Here is a 17,350-nt window from a genome sequence, read left to right on the forward strand (position 1 = left end):
GTGTCACGTGACCCTCTTCCCATTGGAAAAAATAAAGTTGGATCAAAAATGGCTGACTTCAAAATGGCCACCATGGTCACCACCCATCTTAAAAAGTTTTCCCCCTCCCATATACTAATGTGCCACAGACAGGAAGGTGTATCCATATAAATTGCCCACCCTGTATAATAAGCTCTGGAGGCAGAGCAATCTTCCAGGCAGCGTCCTCCCCATAATAAAAACCTAAAGAGATGAACTGGAGTATAAGTTGGTGCTTCCAACTTATATTCCAGTTCATCTCTCTTTAGGTTTTTGGTTCAGGTTTTTTGAGCTCTGAACAAAAAAAAAAAAAAGGAGTATGGACTCCCTTTTCCTTGAGCTGGACATTACATTTATGTGGTTTCCCATGGGTATCCATTAGCCAGGTCTCGGTCCTTCTTTGCCCTTATTCACATTACATCATCATGTGACATATCGCAAGTAGTGATAGGCAGACCTGTGGAAGTTCAAGTCTGTCTGTTTCAGTCGAACATTTAAAAAAGTTTGGTTCAGGAACCATAACAGTACGAAAACTCGAACCCAGACCACATTCAAATGAATCGGCAGCCCAAACATCTGGTTTTTCTCATGTTGTTATCTCTGTGACAGTGCGAGAGACACCAGCTCTGATCAGCAGTAAGTTCATTACCGCCAGTCAGAGCACTGTGGTTCCCACACTTTCATACAGATCAAGACCAGTAACTGACTGGTGGTAAAAGGGTTATTTTTAATGTTACAGTAATAAATAGGTGGCAGAGTGTGGGGACTGGGGAGTATTACTTTCAAATAAAGGAGTCTGTGTTTTTGCAACATCTGCCTGGGTCATGGAGTACTCGGAACCGGGTTGGACGGTTCTTAACCCCTTACCGGCATCGGACGTACTATACCGTCCGATGCCGGCTCACCTGCTTTGATGCAGGGCTCCGCGGTGAGCCCGCACCAAAGCCGGGACATGTCAAACGCAGACAGCGGCATTTAACTACCGCTTCCGGCCGGGCGGCCGGAAATGACGTCATCGCCGACCCCCGTCACATGATCGGGGGTCGGCGATGCTTGTGAATGGTAACCATAGGGGTCCTTGAGACCTCTATGGTTACTGATTGCCCGTCGCTGTGAGCGCCACCCTGTGGTCGGCGCTCACAGCACACGTGCAATTCTACTACATAGCAGCGATCAGCAGATCGCTGCTATGTAGCAGAGCCGATCGGGTTGTGCCTGCTTCTAGCCTCTCATGGAGGCTATTGAAGCATAGCAAAAGTTAAAAAAAAAAGTTTAAAAAAATGTGAAAAAAATAAAAAAAACTTAAAAGTTTAAATCACCCCCCTTTCGCCCCAATCAAAATAAATCAATAAAAAAAAATATCAAATCTACGCATATTTGGTATCGCCGCGCTCAGAATCGTCCGATCTATCAAATAAAAAAAAAGTATTAACCTGATCGCTAAACAGCGTAGCGGGGAAAAAAACTCGAAACTCCAGAATTACGTTTTTTTGGTCGCCGCGACATTGCATTAAAATGCAATAACGGGCGATCAAAAGAACGTATCTGCACCGAAATGCTATCATTAAAAACGTCATCTCGGCACGCAAAAAATAAGCCCTCAACCGACCCCAGATGATGAAAAATGGAGACGCTACGAGTATCGGAAAATGGCGCAATTTTTTTTTTTTTTTTTTTTTTTTTAGCAAAGTTTGGAATTTTTTTCACCACTTAGATAAAAAATAACCTAGTCATGTTAGGTGTCTATGAACTCGTACTGACCTGGAGAATCATAATGGCAGGTCAGTTTTAGCATTTAGTGAACCTAGCAAAAAAGCCAAACAAAAAACCAATGTGGGATTGCACTTTTTTTGCAATTTCACCGCACTTGGAATTTTTTCCCCGTTTTCTAGTACACGACATGCTAAAACCAATGATGTCGTTCAAAAGTACAACTCGTCCCGCAAAAAATAAGCCCTCACATGGCCAAATTGACGGAAAAATAAAAAAGTTATGGCTCTGGGAAGGAGGGGAGCGAAAAACGAACACGGAAAAACGAAAAATCCCCCGGTCATGAAGGGGTTAAAGGGGTGGTCATGGCAGCCGTGGCCCTAGGCGTGCAATTAAAAGGGATGGATGATGGGAATGAATAAAGTTTATATAGGAAAAAGGGTTTATTTGTGACACTACATGTGGTACTCGGCCAGGGATGGCCGATGCAGCTTAATGGGAACCTGTCACCGGCATCAGGGGCTTATCGACAGCAATCTGGAATGCTGTAGATAAGCCCCGATGTATCCTAAAAGATGAGAAAAACAGGTTAGATTATACTCACCCAGGGGTGGTCCCGCTGCGGTTCTGGCCCGATGGGCGTTGCGGTCCGGTCCGGTCCGGGGCCTCCCATCTTCTTACGATGACGTCCTCTTCTTGTCTTCGCGCTGCAGCTCTGGCGCAGACGTACTTTGTCTGCCCTGTTGAGGGCAGAGCAAAGTACTGCAGTGCGCAGGCGCTGGGCCTCTCTGACCTTTCCCAGCGCCTGCGCACTGCAGTACTTTGCTCTGTCCTCAACAGGGCAGACAAAGTACGCCTGCACCGGAGCCACAGCCTGAAGAGAAGAAGAGGACATCATCTGATGAAGATAGGAGGCGCCGGACCGGATCACGACACCCATCGGACCAGAACCGGACCGGGACCGCCCCTGGGTGAGTATAATCTAACCTGTTTTTCTCATCTTTCAGGATACATCAGGGGCATATCTACAGCATTCCAGAATGCTGTAGATAAGCCCCTGATGCTGGTGGGCTTAGCTCACCTTCCATTTTGGGGGTGACAGGTTCCCTTTAAAGGGACTGCTGGGGACCATGGTGATGCAGCTGAGATGGTTTGGCTCCCCACATGTGGAGTGGGGGCCCCAGAGCTATCAGAACAGTCTATGTGGGGTTGTGGATGTTGGGGTGCCGGAATGATTGGAGGACACAGTGACTGTAGTTTCTTTACCTTTAATTGCAGATGCATTCCAGGGCACTGGTGACAGGTGATCTTGGAGATCCAGGCAGCCTGAAAGCAGTTTAGAATCCCCTTAGCCAGGTGGGGTTGGAGGCCTCCCTACTGCGCTGTTCTCTGGAATCTTGATGCCTTTAGCTCTCTTCAAGTCCCTCTCTGTCAGTCCCTTAAGTGGAACACTACCCACATGGCAGGCAGCTCGAGCCTTTCCCAGGTGTCACTCCCTCGTGGTGACTCCGGGCTCTAGTCTGCTGCTGTGTCTTCGGGTGTCAGTTGTGGCCAGGAGACCTGCAATCTCCTGCCCTCTGAATTTGATTGCTGGGCATGCAGTCCACACACAACCACAGTCTCCGGTGTCCGGTCTTTTGCGCTCAGTCCTGGGGTGAGGTCAGTCACAGCTCCACTTCCAGGCTCTCCTCACTTCTTGCCTACTCTTCCTTCACTGTCTCTGACTGACTGACTAACCCCGCCTCCAGACCAGAACTTATAGGGCAGCTCCCCTTCTGGTCTGGAGTCAGGAAAGTGTTGCATGCCAGTGTTACCTGCTAAGGGGATCCCTTCTTGCTTCCAGGCATGGCATCACCCCTTGTGAAGGAGACAATGCCACTGTGGCAACCGGACCCCTGGAGTGCCACATTTTTACTTCAATTAAAGGACTTTACTCTGTGTATGTTTTTATTACATTTCACTTTGTTGTTAGTAACGAGGGTGTCTTATAGATGCCTCTCGATTACTAACCTGTGGGTTTGATGTCAGCTGACATTACAAAGCATGTACTTTATTTGCATTTAAAGCAAATTAGTCACCACTGATTTTTGCCACCTATATTTAAAGTAGCATAGTGTAGAGACAAAGACCCCGATTCCAGTGATGTGTTACGTACTGGGCTGCTGGTAATAGCTTTGATAAAATCACTGTTTTATCAGCAGCAGATTATCACTAGAGAACTTGAAAACCTGCTACCAGTTAGTCCTGCATATTCATGAGCTCTGTATAACCCCTACCCCAACACTGATTGGCAGCTTTCTGCCTATGCACAGTGTACACAGGAAGCTGCCAGTCAGTGGTATAGGTGGGGTTACACAAAGCTCAGTATTCAGGGAACTGGCAGGTCTGCAGCAGATAAAACAGGGATTTTATGAAATCTACAGCAAGGAGCTCAGTAAGTGACACATCTTTGGAATCAGGGTTTCTGCCCCAACGTTATCCTGTGCTCAGATGGGGTAAAAATAAACCTGGAGACAGATTACCTTGAAAATGGTTTCTTTAACAATAGTTTGATTGCTGCTTGACCTTCTTCAAACAGTTGCTTACGTTGAGAGAGCAATGACAGATGTTTTGAATTGTTCTGAACAAAATCTGGCAACTATGCTTGAAAAAGGGGGGTTGTATGTAAGAGAACATCATCTATTTAATGAGAATACCATATGTTTATTTCAAAAGGGACTGATGACATAACCATCCAATGCCACACTATAAACCGTATCATGTGGCTGTAATGATAAACTTTAGTTATACCATGAATTATTTCAACATATTTTCTCATGGAGTATTAAATGAAACCGATTATAGACATTAATTGAAGAAACATAATGTGACACTAAATATATTTTATTTCCATGTTATTGTTTTGGTCGGTGGATGAGAGGCAAATCTCTCTACAACATCCGTAAGAAAAATACACATTTCCTTGAAAGTCTTTTTGACCAAGATTTGGTCACGATGCTTCCACTATGTAATAGTCAGCAAGTACGTCGCCATCTATTTTATTAGCTATATATGTTATTTGGAATTGTAACTTGGCCAAAGTTCTGATTAAAAATTGTAATCTTTTCTCTGGTATTTTCTCATGTGCCATTGGTGGAGCTTTCCTCAGCTGGGTATTCTCTGGTTTTAAAAACTTTGCTGTAAAAGCTGATAAGCAGGCTCTGCAGTATTGCGTAGCAGCTGCTGCATAGACTTCTATGGGCAGCAGCTGTAATGTGATTTTAGAAATCTCATTCATTTTGCTGTTACTGGAATAGGAATAGTTGTGACTATTTCACTGCGAATTTTCAAGCTACGCTATCACTCAGCAATCGTGCAGCAGGTCTCTGATTCATGCTGCCCATGGTTTCACAGGTTCCCCTTTAAGTACATTTTCTTGCTAACAGGTTCCCTTTAACGTTGAGTAACAAACAGCTGATGGGTTTATTTTGCCCTTTCTCAATTACCAATTTAGCAAGATGGTGGTGTGTATAGTATACGAGAGGCGATCCAAAAGTAATGATAATCGGTTATTTCTATTGCACACAGAAATTAAAATAAAATGTTTTCTTCTCTCTTAGGCCGGAGTTACACATGCGAGAAACACGTCCGTGTCTCGCATGTGACCAGCAAGCTGTGGCGCCGGCACTTCGGAGCGGAGCGTGCGGCTCCATGTGTTGCTATGCGGCTGCACGCTCCGCTCCGAAGTGTCGGCGCCAGAGCTTGCTGTTCACATGCGAGACACGGACGTGTTTCTCGCATGTGTGACTCCGGCCTTAGGTACCCACTAGTCCAGGAAAAACAAATCACTTAAATAGACCACGATTCCCGGGAGCTACATTCATTTGAATATGAACTGCCGAGGAGTGAACATCAAAATGGAAAAAAACGAGCTCAGAGCTGTCATCAAATACCTCTGCTTGAAAAAAATGACTACCAAAGACATACACAGCGACTTGGTGGAAACATTGGGGGACTCTTCTCCTCCATATTCCACAGTTTCACGCTGGGCCAAGGAATTTAAGCTGGGAAGAACATCGACGGAAGATGAACATCGTGAAGGACGCCCATCCACGTCCCTCAATGAAGAAAACGTGAAAAAAGTTGAAGTTGTATTGGCAGATCGAAGGGTGACTATCAGGCATGTAGCTGAGGTCCCAGGGATCTCATATGGCAGTATTCAAAGAATCCTTGCAAAAGAATTGCATATGAGAAAGGTCTCCGCGCGTTGGGTGCCAAAAATGTTAACCAACGAGCAAAAGAAGAAACGAGTTGACATTTCAATAGCAAATCTCGAAAAGTTCCAAGCAGACAAGGAAATTTTTTTGTGACGTTTTTTGACCATGGACGAGACCTGGATCCACCACTTTGATCCCGAAACTAAACAACAATCGATGACCTGGAAACGAGCCGACGCCGAAGAAATTCAAAGTGTCAAGCTCAGCAGGGAAGGTTATGGCGTCCGTTTTTTGGGACGCTGAAGGAATTATTATGGTGGACTATTTGGAGAAGGGAGCCACTATTACGGGCTCCTACTACGCAGAACCAATAAGAAGATTGCGGGAGGCTATCAAGGAGAAAAGGCGCAGAAAACTGCGGACTGGAGTGCTGTTTCACCCAGATAACGCGCCGGCTCACAAAGCTGCAGTTGCCATGGCTACCATTCAAGAAGCGGGCTTTGAACTGGTGGAACACCCTCCCTATTCGTGAGATCTAGCCCCAGTGACTTCTTTCTCTTTCCTCGGCTCAAGGAACACCTCCGGGGCAAGAAATTTGATGACAATAGCGACGTGATAACATAGTAACATAGTTAGTAAGGCCGAAAAAAGACATTTGTCCATCCAGTTCAGCCTATATTCCATTATAATAAATACCCAGATCTACGTCCTTCTACAGAACCTAATAATTGTATGATACAATATTGTTCTGCTCCAGGAAGACATCCAGGCCTCTCTTGAACCCCTCGACTGAGTTCGCCATCACCACCTCCTCAGGCAAGCAATTCCAGATTCTCACTGCCCTAACAGTAAAGAATCCTCTTCTATGTTGGTGGAAAAACCTTCTCTCCTCCAGACGCAAAGAATGCCCCCTTGTGCCCGTCACCTTCCTTGGTATAAACAGATCCTCAGCGAGATATTTGTATTGTCCCCTTATATACTTATACATATATAAGCGCTGTTGGGGATTTTTTTGAGGGTCAAGATCAAGAATTTTTTTTGAAGGGAAAAGAGATGGACTAAATGTATAGACTTGTTAGGAGACTATGTAGAAAAATATTTTTTTTTACTATATTCATTGTGTTTAGTATTGATTATCATTACTTTTGGATCGCCTCGTATAGTTGGCAAATTTATCACTATTCTGGACAGTAGGAGCAAATTCAACAGTTTATATCTAGCTTCGTTATTTGGTGCTGAAATTCACACAACTCAGCGGAAAGATGATTAATTCTTAAGAATAAAGAAAACACTGTGTAACTTACCACTTGTAGAATATCGGTATGGTTGCCATTTAATGCGATATCCACAGTTTTATTATTACATGGCTAGAAAATAGGTAGATAAAAATAGATGGTGTTAGGATGAAATAAGATAAATCATCTGAAGATTGAGAATTAGCCATTGTTGGCACATTACAACAGCCATGGCCAATACCAACTATGACTAACAGTGGAATGTTACATAAGATATCATTATTTCATGTTATTGTACTCTGGGTTAATACCCCGGTCTTCATGAAACTGCGGTTGCCTTTTGATTAACACCATTAATTCAATTTGTTATAGATGTCTGTTAATATTTCAACTCGAGATCAGAAAAAAGGTTTCTGCATCCCTGGTCCCACGTCCGGTCCAGTCCTCTTTGACAGCTGGATGTTGCTCTGCGATGCACGTCATGATATTGTATGACATAGTGGCCACTAGTGGCACCCAGGATGCCAGGCTCATACTCATTTGCGAAAAATAAGGATTGCACTAGGACCATTGTTATTCAATGGGTGACATGTCATCTGTGATTTTTTTTCTCAGCCGAAATAGGACTGAGAAAAAAAATCGCAGAATGTTGAAATTTGCTGCATATCTTGGACGAGACTTGCCAATGCAAGTCAATGGATGCAAGAAAAAAATGCACAGCACTCGCACCATGCGAGTGCTTTCCATTTTTAACGCACCGGTGTCCTTTGAAAAGCCGCAAATTCATATGCGGCTACTGTAAAAATCACACTAACAGGTTATAATAGAAAAGATAGAATAGATATATACACATAGAATACATATACTGTATATCTATGTGCATGTCAGTAACCCACACATATACAGTGTGTCCATATAGTCATGGTGCACTTTTGACCAGTAACTGGAAGGCAACAAAAGACGATAGAAATGTGAAATCTGCTCCAAATAAAAGAAAAACTCTCCCAGTTTCATACATATTCAGTGCAGTTTGATGTAGGCTCCATTTGTTGCCCTACATACATCCAAATGATAGTGAAGTTCTTGCCACAAATGGGTAAGGACGTCTGGTGTAACAGAGTGAATAATGTCTGTAATTCTCTGTTTTAAGTAATTAATATTGTTAATACGTTCAATGCACCCATGTTGCTTCACAAAAGTCTAAGGGCATCAGATTCGGGGATCGTGGTGGCCATGGCTTGACAGAACCCCTAGTGGTGCTAATGCAACCATCCCGGCTGTAAACCACTAATGAATGAATGAGAAGCTGCCGGTGGCAGCATCAGTGATGTCACTGATGCTGCGCTGACTCACAGCTTGACCAGCGGTGAACTCTTGAGCATGGGAAAATGAAGTGCCACTGATGCTGCCGCTGGCAGCTTCTCATTCATTCATCAGTGGTTTACAGCCGGGATGGTCGCATTGGCACCACTCCCGGTTTTAAACTGTATATTCCCTAGATATGGATTACGATATGGGACTGACTGAATGCCTAACAGGTATGGTATATTGTTGGTTTGTTATTTTTTCATTTATTACAGGAAATCGAGGGCATCGCATGGATTAGTCGTAACAATAAAATGGTCAAACTGTGTTTAGTGTTTTATTTCATTAAAATACTTTATTCTGGCTGTGTCTTTATTTAACCCTTTACCAACTATAGGATTAGTAATGGATAGGTGCCTTATTGACACCTCTCCATTACTAAGCCGGCTTGATGTCACCTTACAATACAAAGGTGATATAAACCCCACAATTATTACACCACTTGCCACCGCTACAGGGCAAGTGGGAAGAGCGAGGCTAAGCACCAGAATTGGTGCATCTTACAGATGTGCCTTTTCTGGGCCGGCTTAGTGCTGATGTTTTAGCCAGGGGGGCCAATATCCATGGTCCCTTCCAAGGCTATTAATATCAGCCCGCAGCTGTCTGCATAGCCTTTGCTGGTTATTAATTATGAGGGAATCCCGTGTAATTTTTTTGGGGGGGTTCCCCCATTTTAATAGTTAGCAAAGCCTAAGTATATAGCTGTGAGCTGACCTAAATAGCCTGGGAAGCTCCATTGGTATTACCCCCTTTCCAGGCTATAAACATCTGCCCCCAGTCGCTGGCTTTCCCACTGCTGGTTTTGCAAATGGCACCATTATTCTCAAACTAATAATCATTAATTGAATACATGTCCCATAATTTGCACAAACTATACTAATTGTATTGATCACACACATCTATTTATCTAGCTATTCTGCATGGATTTATTGTATGTAAACCATGTCTGCTATCCTGCATTGATTTTACAGAAGCATACAAATGAATTAATGACTAATCTTCTATCTATATCACTATGCAATATAAAGATATACAGTACAGACCAAAAGTTTGGACACACCTCATTTAAAGATTTTTCTGTATTTTCATGACTATGAAAATTGTACATTCACACTAAAGGCATCAAAACTGTGAATTAACACATGTGGAATTATATACTTAATAAAAAAGTGTGAAACAACTGAAATTATGTCTTATATTCTAGGTTCTTAAAAGCAGCCACCTTTTGCTTTGATGACTGCTTTGCACACTCTTGGCATTCTCTTGATGAGCTTCAAGAGGTAGTCACCGGGAATGGTCTTCCAACAATCTTGAAGGAGTTCCCAGAGATGCTTAGCACTTGTTGGCCCTTTTGCCTTCACTCTGCGGTCCAGCTCACCCCAAACCATTTCGATTGGGTTCAGATCTGGTGACTGTGGAGGCCATGTCATCTGGCGTAGCACCCCATCACTCTCCTTCTTGGACAAATAGCCCTTACACAGCCTGGAGGTGTGTTTGGGCTCATTGTCCTGTTGAAAAATAAATGATGGTCCAACTAAACGCAAACCGGATGGAATAGCATGCTGCTGCAAGATGCTGTGGTAGCCATGCTGGTTCAGTATTCCTTCAATTTTGAATAAATCCCCAACAGTGTCACCAGCAAAGCACCCCAACACCATCACACCTCCTCCTCCATGCTTCACGGTGGGAACCAGGCATGTAGAGTCCATCCGTTCACCTTTTCTACGTCGCACAAAGACACGGTGGTTGGAACCAAAGATCTCAAATTTGGACTCATCAGACCAAAGCACAGATTTCCACTGGTCTAATGACCATTCCTTGTGTTCTTTAGTCCAAACAAATCTCTTCTGCTTGTTGCCTGTCCTTAGCAGTGGTTTCTTAGCAGCTATTTTACCATGAAGGCCTGCTGCACAAAGTCTCCTCTTAACAGTTGTTGTAGAGATGTCTTCTGCTAGAACTCTGTGTGGCATTGACCTGGTCTCTAATCTGAGCTGCTGTTAACCTGCGATTTCTGAGGCTGGTGACTCGGATAATCTTACCCTCAGAAGCAGAGGTGACTCTTGGCCTTCCTTTCCTGGGGCGGTCCTCATGTGAGCCAGTTTCTTTGTAGCGCTTGATGGTTTTTGCCACTGCACTTGGGGATACTTTCAAAGTTTTCCCAATTTTTCAGACTTACTGACCTTCATTTCTTAAAGTAATGATGGCCACTCGTTTTTCTTTACTTAGCTGCTTTTTTCTTGCCATAATACAAATTCTAACAGTCTATTCAGTAGGACTAATAGCTGTGTATCCACCAGAATTCTGCACAACACAACTGATGGCCCCAACCCCATTTATAAGGCAAAAAATCACACTTATTAAACCTGACAGGGCACACCTGTGAAGTGAAAACCATTCCCGGTGACTACCTCTTGAAACTCATCAAGAGAATGCCAGGAGTGTGCAAAGCAGTCATCAAAGCAAAAGTGGCTACTTTGAAGAACCTAGAACATAAGACATAATTTCAGTTTTTTCACACTTTTTTGTTAACTATATAATTCCACATGTGTTAATTCATAGTTTTGATGCCTTCAGTGTGAATGTACAATTTTCATAGTCATGAAAATACAGAAAAATCATTAAATGAGAAGGTGTGTCCAAACTTTTGGTCTGTACATACATACATACATACATACATACATACATACATACATACATACATACATACATATGTCCATATATATATCTCCCAACCCTTGTAGATTGTGAGCCCTCGCGAGCAGGGTCCCCTCTCCTCCTGTACCAGTTGTGACTTGTATTGTTCAAGACTATTGTACCTGTTTTTATTATGTATACCCCTCCTCACATGTAAAGCGCCATGGAATAAACGGCGCTATAATAATAAATATATATTTATGTATATGTGTGTAACTGATTATATATATATATATATATATATATATATATATATATATATATATATATATATATATATATATATATACCGTATTTTTCGCTTTGTAAGACGCTCCGGATTATAAGACGCACCCCAAATTTTGAGGAGAAAAATAGGAAAAAACTATTTTTTAATAAATTGGTGGGGCGTCTTATAATCCATGCGTCTTATTACTTACCAGGGGTTGTGGTTGTGGTGGATCAGGGTCCCAGGCTCGTTGCCGGAGGCAGGAGTGGAGCATTGCTGCAGGCTGGGATGAGGGGGTCTGCAGGGGGCTCCTGTGCTGCAGGGGGGCTCCTGTGCTGCAGCCTGGGATGAGGGGTCTGCAGGGGGCTCCTTTGCTGCAGGCTGGGATGAGGGGTCTGCAGGGGGCTCCTTTGCTGCAGGCTGGGATGAGGGGTCTGCAGGGGGCTCCTGTGCTGTAGGGCTGTCTCCGGTGCTGCGGGGGGCTCTGGCGACATTTTGTGAAAGACCAGAGCCCCCCGGCAGTTCTTCCATGCGTTCCAGTATGACTAATTCCGGGAAAATGGCCGCCGGAATCTCGAGAGATGAGATCTCAGCGCTGAAATCTCATCTCCCGAGATTCCGGCGGCCATTTTCCCGGAGTCAGTCATACTGGAACTAACTCCGGGAAAATGGCCGCCGGAATCTCGAGAGATGAGATCTCAGCGCTGAAATCTCATCTCCCGAGATTCCGGCGGCCATTTTCCCGGAATTAGTCATACTGGAACGCATGGAAGAACTGCCGGGGGGCTCTGGTCTTTCACAATATGTCGCCAGAGCCCCCCGCAGCACCGGAGCCTTCAGCATCACCCGGGGCAGCAGCGGACAACCCCGGCAGTGGCGGCGGACGACAGCGGCGGCAGGCGGTAGCGGCGGCGGACACCCCCTCCTCCCAGCCTGTAATGGTAAGCGGTATATCCGCTTTGTTAGACGCACCCACATTTCCCCCCCAAATTTGGGGGAAATAAAGTGCGTCTTACAAAGCGGAAAATACGGTATATATATATATATATATATATATATATATATATATATATATATACACACACTGCTCAAAAAAATAAAGGGAACACTTAAACAACTTAAACAACAGAACTCCGAGTAAATCAAACGTCTGTGAAATCAAACTGTCCACTTGGGAAGCAACACTGATTGACAATCAATTTCATATGCTGTTGTGCAAATGGAATAGACAACAGATGGAAATTATTGGCAATTATCAAGACACACTCAATAAAGGAGTGGTTGTGCAGGTGGGGACCACAGACCGCATCTCAGTATCAATGCTTTCTGGCTGATGTTTTGGTCACTTTTGAATGTTGGTTGTGCTTTCACACTCGTGATAGCATGAAATGGACTCTACAACCCACACAAGTGGCTCAGGTACTGCATCTCATCCAGGATTGCACATCAATGCAAGCTGTGGCAAGAAGGTTTGCTGCGTCTGTCAGCATAGTGTCCAGAGGCTGGAGGAGGGCAACAACCCAGCAGCAGGACCGCTACCTCAGCCTTTGTGCAAGGAGGAACAGGAGGAGCACTGTCAGAGCCCTGCAAAATGACTTCCAGCAGGCCACAAATGTGCATGTGTTTGCACAAACGGTTAGAAACCAACTCCATAAGGATGATCTGAGTTCCCTACGTCCACAGATGTGGGTTGTGCTCACAGCCCAGCACTGTGCAGGATGATTGGAATTTGCCACAGAACAACAGTATTGGCAAATTCGCCACTGCCGCCCTATGCTCTTCACAGATGAAAGCAGGTTCACACTGAGCACATGTGACAGACTTGACAGAGTCTGGAGAAGCTGTGGAGAGTGATCTGCTGCCTGCTACATCCTTCAGCATGACCGGTTTGGCAGTGGGTCAGTAATGGTGTGGGGTGGCATTTCTTTGGAGGGCTGCACAGCCCTCCATGTGCTCGCCAGAGATAGCCTGACTGCCATTAGGTACCGAGATGAGATCCTCAAACCCCTTGTGAGACCATATACTGGTGCGGTTGGCCTTGGGTTCCTCCTAATGCAGGACAATGCCAGACCTCATGTGGCTGGAGTGTGTCAGCTGATCTGGGTACATGTGTATGTCCCTCTTTCTGGTATATGTCCACCATCCTGGTATATGTCTACCATCCTGGTATATGTTCCCGCATCCTGGTACAGTTCTCACATCCTGGCAGATGTTCTCTCATCCTAGTATATGTTCCCAATACTGGTATGTGCTTCTCATCCTGGTATATGTCCTCCCATCCTGGTATATGCTTCTCATCCTGGTATATTTCCCCCTTTCTGGTATATTTGCCTCTTTCTGGCATATGTCCCCCATCCTGGTATATGGTCCCGATCCTGGTACATGTTCCCCTATCTGATGTATGTCCCTCTTTCTGGTATATATGTCCCTCATTCTGGTATATGACCACCATTCTGGTATATGTCCCCCATCCTGGTATATGTTCCCCCATCCTGGTATATGTTCCCCATTCTGGTATATGTCCACCATCCTGGTATATGTTCCCCCATCCTGGTATATGTTCCCCCATCCTGGTATATGTTCCCCATTCTGGTATATGTCCACCATCCTGGTATATGTCCCCCATCCTGGTATATGTCCCCCACACTGGTATATGCACCCCATCCTGCTGTATATGCACTCTATCCTGGTATATATGTCCTCCATCCTGGCATATGTTCTCCCATTCTAGCAAGAGTCAAAAGTCAGATATTATAGATAGAAAGACTCTAGAAAGAATCAAACTAAAGTTTCCAACATGTCTCCTGAAATAACACCTCTTCTTTCATTTTATCTTTCATTTTACCTACAGCCTTTCAATGAATAGTAACCACTAACTAAATATTAGAACACTCATGAAAAGTTACAGTATAAGCCCTGCATGCATTCAGGGAATAAATCAGAGAGGAAAATATCCCTCACTAGGAGTGTTGGTGACATCACTGCACCCTTTATAGTGGACCATTGTACTTCTGGTGCTAAGCAGGATCCTGCACATGGAACTCTCGCCGTTGTGTAACAATCTACGAGTCACATATATTTATAACATTCCTCACGTTTAGTCACACTCACTACATAAAGTTTACATGGTTGCTGAAATTCAGTTTCCGGTCAAATACACTTGCAGGTCAGAATGTAATCCTATTCACTATAATTACTTGAGATTTTGTGACCACGACGAGGGGAATAAAGTATTGCACAGAGCCATTTGTACAAGACTATTCGTGTAATGTATGGATATAGTGTGTACTCTAAAGCAGTGTTTCTCAACTCCGGTCCTCAAGACCCACCAACAGGTCATGTTTTCCGGATTTCCTTAGTATTGCATAGGTGATGGAATTAATGCTTGAGCAGGTGATGAAATTATCACCTGTGCAATACTAGGGAAATCCTGAAAACATGACCTGTTGGTGGGTCTTGAGGACTGGAGTTGAGAAACACTGCTCTGAAGGGATATATACTCTTAGCTGTATATGAGAGTCCTCAATAGTGTATTTTGAAATGTTTTTTTCTAAATTAGAGGATGGAGTTGAGAAGAATAAAATCGATTTATACTGTAAGGCCGGGGTCACACAGGTGACTAAAATGGACGAGTGCAATGCGATAAAAAAATCGCATTGCACTCGGACCAATGTTAAACTGTGGGGCAGCTCCCAGCAGCCGATTTTTTTTTTGTGTCAGCCGTTTTCCTCGGTCCCAGACAATCGCAGCATGATGCGTGTTGTGAATTCTGTTGTCGGGCTCCCTCCTGTGGTCATGAATGGTGCTTCGGCTGATTCTGTCCATGGACTTTCTCTGGTGGCTGTGGGTGTTTCTGAGTTTCCTTCCACAGGTGACGAGGTTAATTCGTTAGCTGGCTGCTCTATTTAACTCCACTTAGATCTTTGCTCCATGCCACCTGTCAATGTTCCAGTATTGGTCTAGTTCACTCCTGGATCGTTCTTGTGACCTGTCTTCCCAGCAGAAGCTAAGTGACTGCTTGTTTTTCTCTGGTTTGCTATTTTTCTGTCCAGCTTGCTATTTTGATTGTTGGCTTGCTTGCTGGAAGCTCTGGGACGCAGAGGGAGCGCCTCCGCACCGTGAGTCGGTGCGGAGGGTCTTTTTGCGCCCTCTGCGTGGTCTTTTTGTAGGTTTTTGTGCTGACCGCAAAGCTACCTTTCCTATCCTCAGTCTGTTCAGTAAGTCGGGCCTCACTTTGCTTAATCTATTTCATCTCTGTGTTTGTATTTTCATCTTTACTCACAGTCATTATATGTGGGGGGCTGCCTTTTCCTTTGGGGAATTTCTCTGAGGCAAGGTAGGCTTTATTTTTCTATCTTTAGGGCTAGCTAGTTCCTTAGGCTGTGCCGAGTTGCATAGGGAGCGTTAGGAGCAATCCACGGCTATTTCTAGTGTGGTTGATAGGATTAGGGATTGTGGTCAGCAGAGTTCCCACGTCCCAGAGCTCGTCCTATATTATCAGTAACTATCAGGTCATTCCGTGTGCTCTTAACCACCAGGTCCATTATTGTCCTGACCACCAGGTCATAACAGCTGCGATTGTCAAGGACACTCGGCCGACACTCGGCTCACTCGCACCCATATAAACCTATGGGTGTGAGTGAGACAACGCACATCACTCGGATATCATCGGAGTGATGTGCGATGAAACGCTGACCCCGGCAATGGAGGAGATGGAGAAATTAGTTTCTCCGCCTCCTCCGCAGCTGTGCTCTGATCCGCTCTCTGCGATAGGCTTGGAGCCCAGACACATGACACTCAGCTCCCGCTCGCAGCAGGGCAGGGGCTGAGGGTCATTAGCATATCGCATCCGATGCAATATGCTAGTGTGACTCCAGCCTAAGTGAATTTAGCTTATGTGAAAGTGTAATAGGTTTTTTTATTATTTTTACTTCTTCATTATCTAAATACTCTTTGTTCTATGATTTCTATGATGCAGATTAGTGAATATACCATTACTTTCAGTGTGACTTCCAATAGTAATGCAAAGAATAGACATTGTAGCCCGCTTACCTTCAGATCAGTGTTTATTTCCAGAAGCCAAAGAGATGGCACGATGCTTAATAAGTAGCAGAATATTGGAGGAGAGACCCTGTGGAAACAAGATATGAAATCACTGAAATAAATTGGAAAAAATACCATAAAAAAGACGTATTGTCCAGGTATGTGAGTGAGATGTATAAATAGTGGTAATAACTAGTCTGTTGTTATTTCACATAAGAATCAAGATAACAGAAAAGCGAGAAAGGCAAGTAGAATGTAAAATGTCCTTAAAGGTGGCTCCCTATGAAAATCTTTTATGACATATTAATCAGATATGCCAGGTCTGATTAGAATCTTTCACCAATACTGACATACACTATCTATTAATATGTTACAAAAGTATTTACTAGAAAATCACTATAAAGTTACAAATTAGGAGAAAAAATCTAAGGCAAATCCATGGCAAAATACAAGGGTTCCACGCAAATTGGTTGCTGATTTTGCTGCGGAATTCACTGTTATATTGTCACGGGTTTACCACGACAGAGAGGAGCCAGAAGATCACAGTGTTTGAATTCTCCTACTCCTGCACTGATTAGAAGCACTTCACCTTCTTATTAAACAGTGTAAATTTCTTTTGGCAGTGCAGGGGTTAATCTGCTCAGTTGAGTGCTTCTGGAGCATTAAGGCTCTCAGCTGTGCACTGTTAGCCACTTCCATCTCCTATATAATCTGGGTCCTGGCTAGCACTCATTGTCAGAGTAGCTTATGCTGCACGGATGGAGGTTGCTGGTGGTTTTGGGAGTAGGCGGTTGGTGGATTTATCAGTGACTGTTGCTAGGTTTTGAGTGTGGGATAATTCCCTTTCTTCTCCTACTTTGGTTTAACCCCATTCTCCACTC

At 44.1% G+C, this 17,350-nt stretch overlaps 1 protein-coding gene across 1 annotated transcript in view; it reads right to left on the reverse strand.

The window, feature by feature from the left end:
- The window catches only part of TMEM26 (transmembrane protein 26), a 94,486-nt gene that overhangs the window by 21,321 nt on the left and 55,815 nt on the right, over window positions 1-17,350 (reverse strand). The window contains exons 2-3 of the mRNA XM_069753617.1: window positions 16,479-16,557; window positions 7,229-7,291 (exon numbers count right to left, since the gene is read on the reverse strand). Of these exons, the coding sequence (XP_069609718.1) occupies window positions 7,229-7,291; window positions 16,479-16,557 (142 nt within the window). The remainder of the gene's footprint in view (window positions 1-7,228; window positions 7,292-16,478; window positions 16,558-17,350) is intronic.

Source organism: Ranitomeya imitator, chromosome 2, assembly GCF_032444005.1.
Source record: "Ranitomeya imitator isolate aRanImi1 chromosome 2, aRanImi1.pri, whole genome shotgun sequence".
Taxonomy (NCBI): domain Eukaryota; kingdom Metazoa; phylum Chordata; class Amphibia; order Anura; family Dendrobatidae; genus Ranitomeya; species Ranitomeya imitator.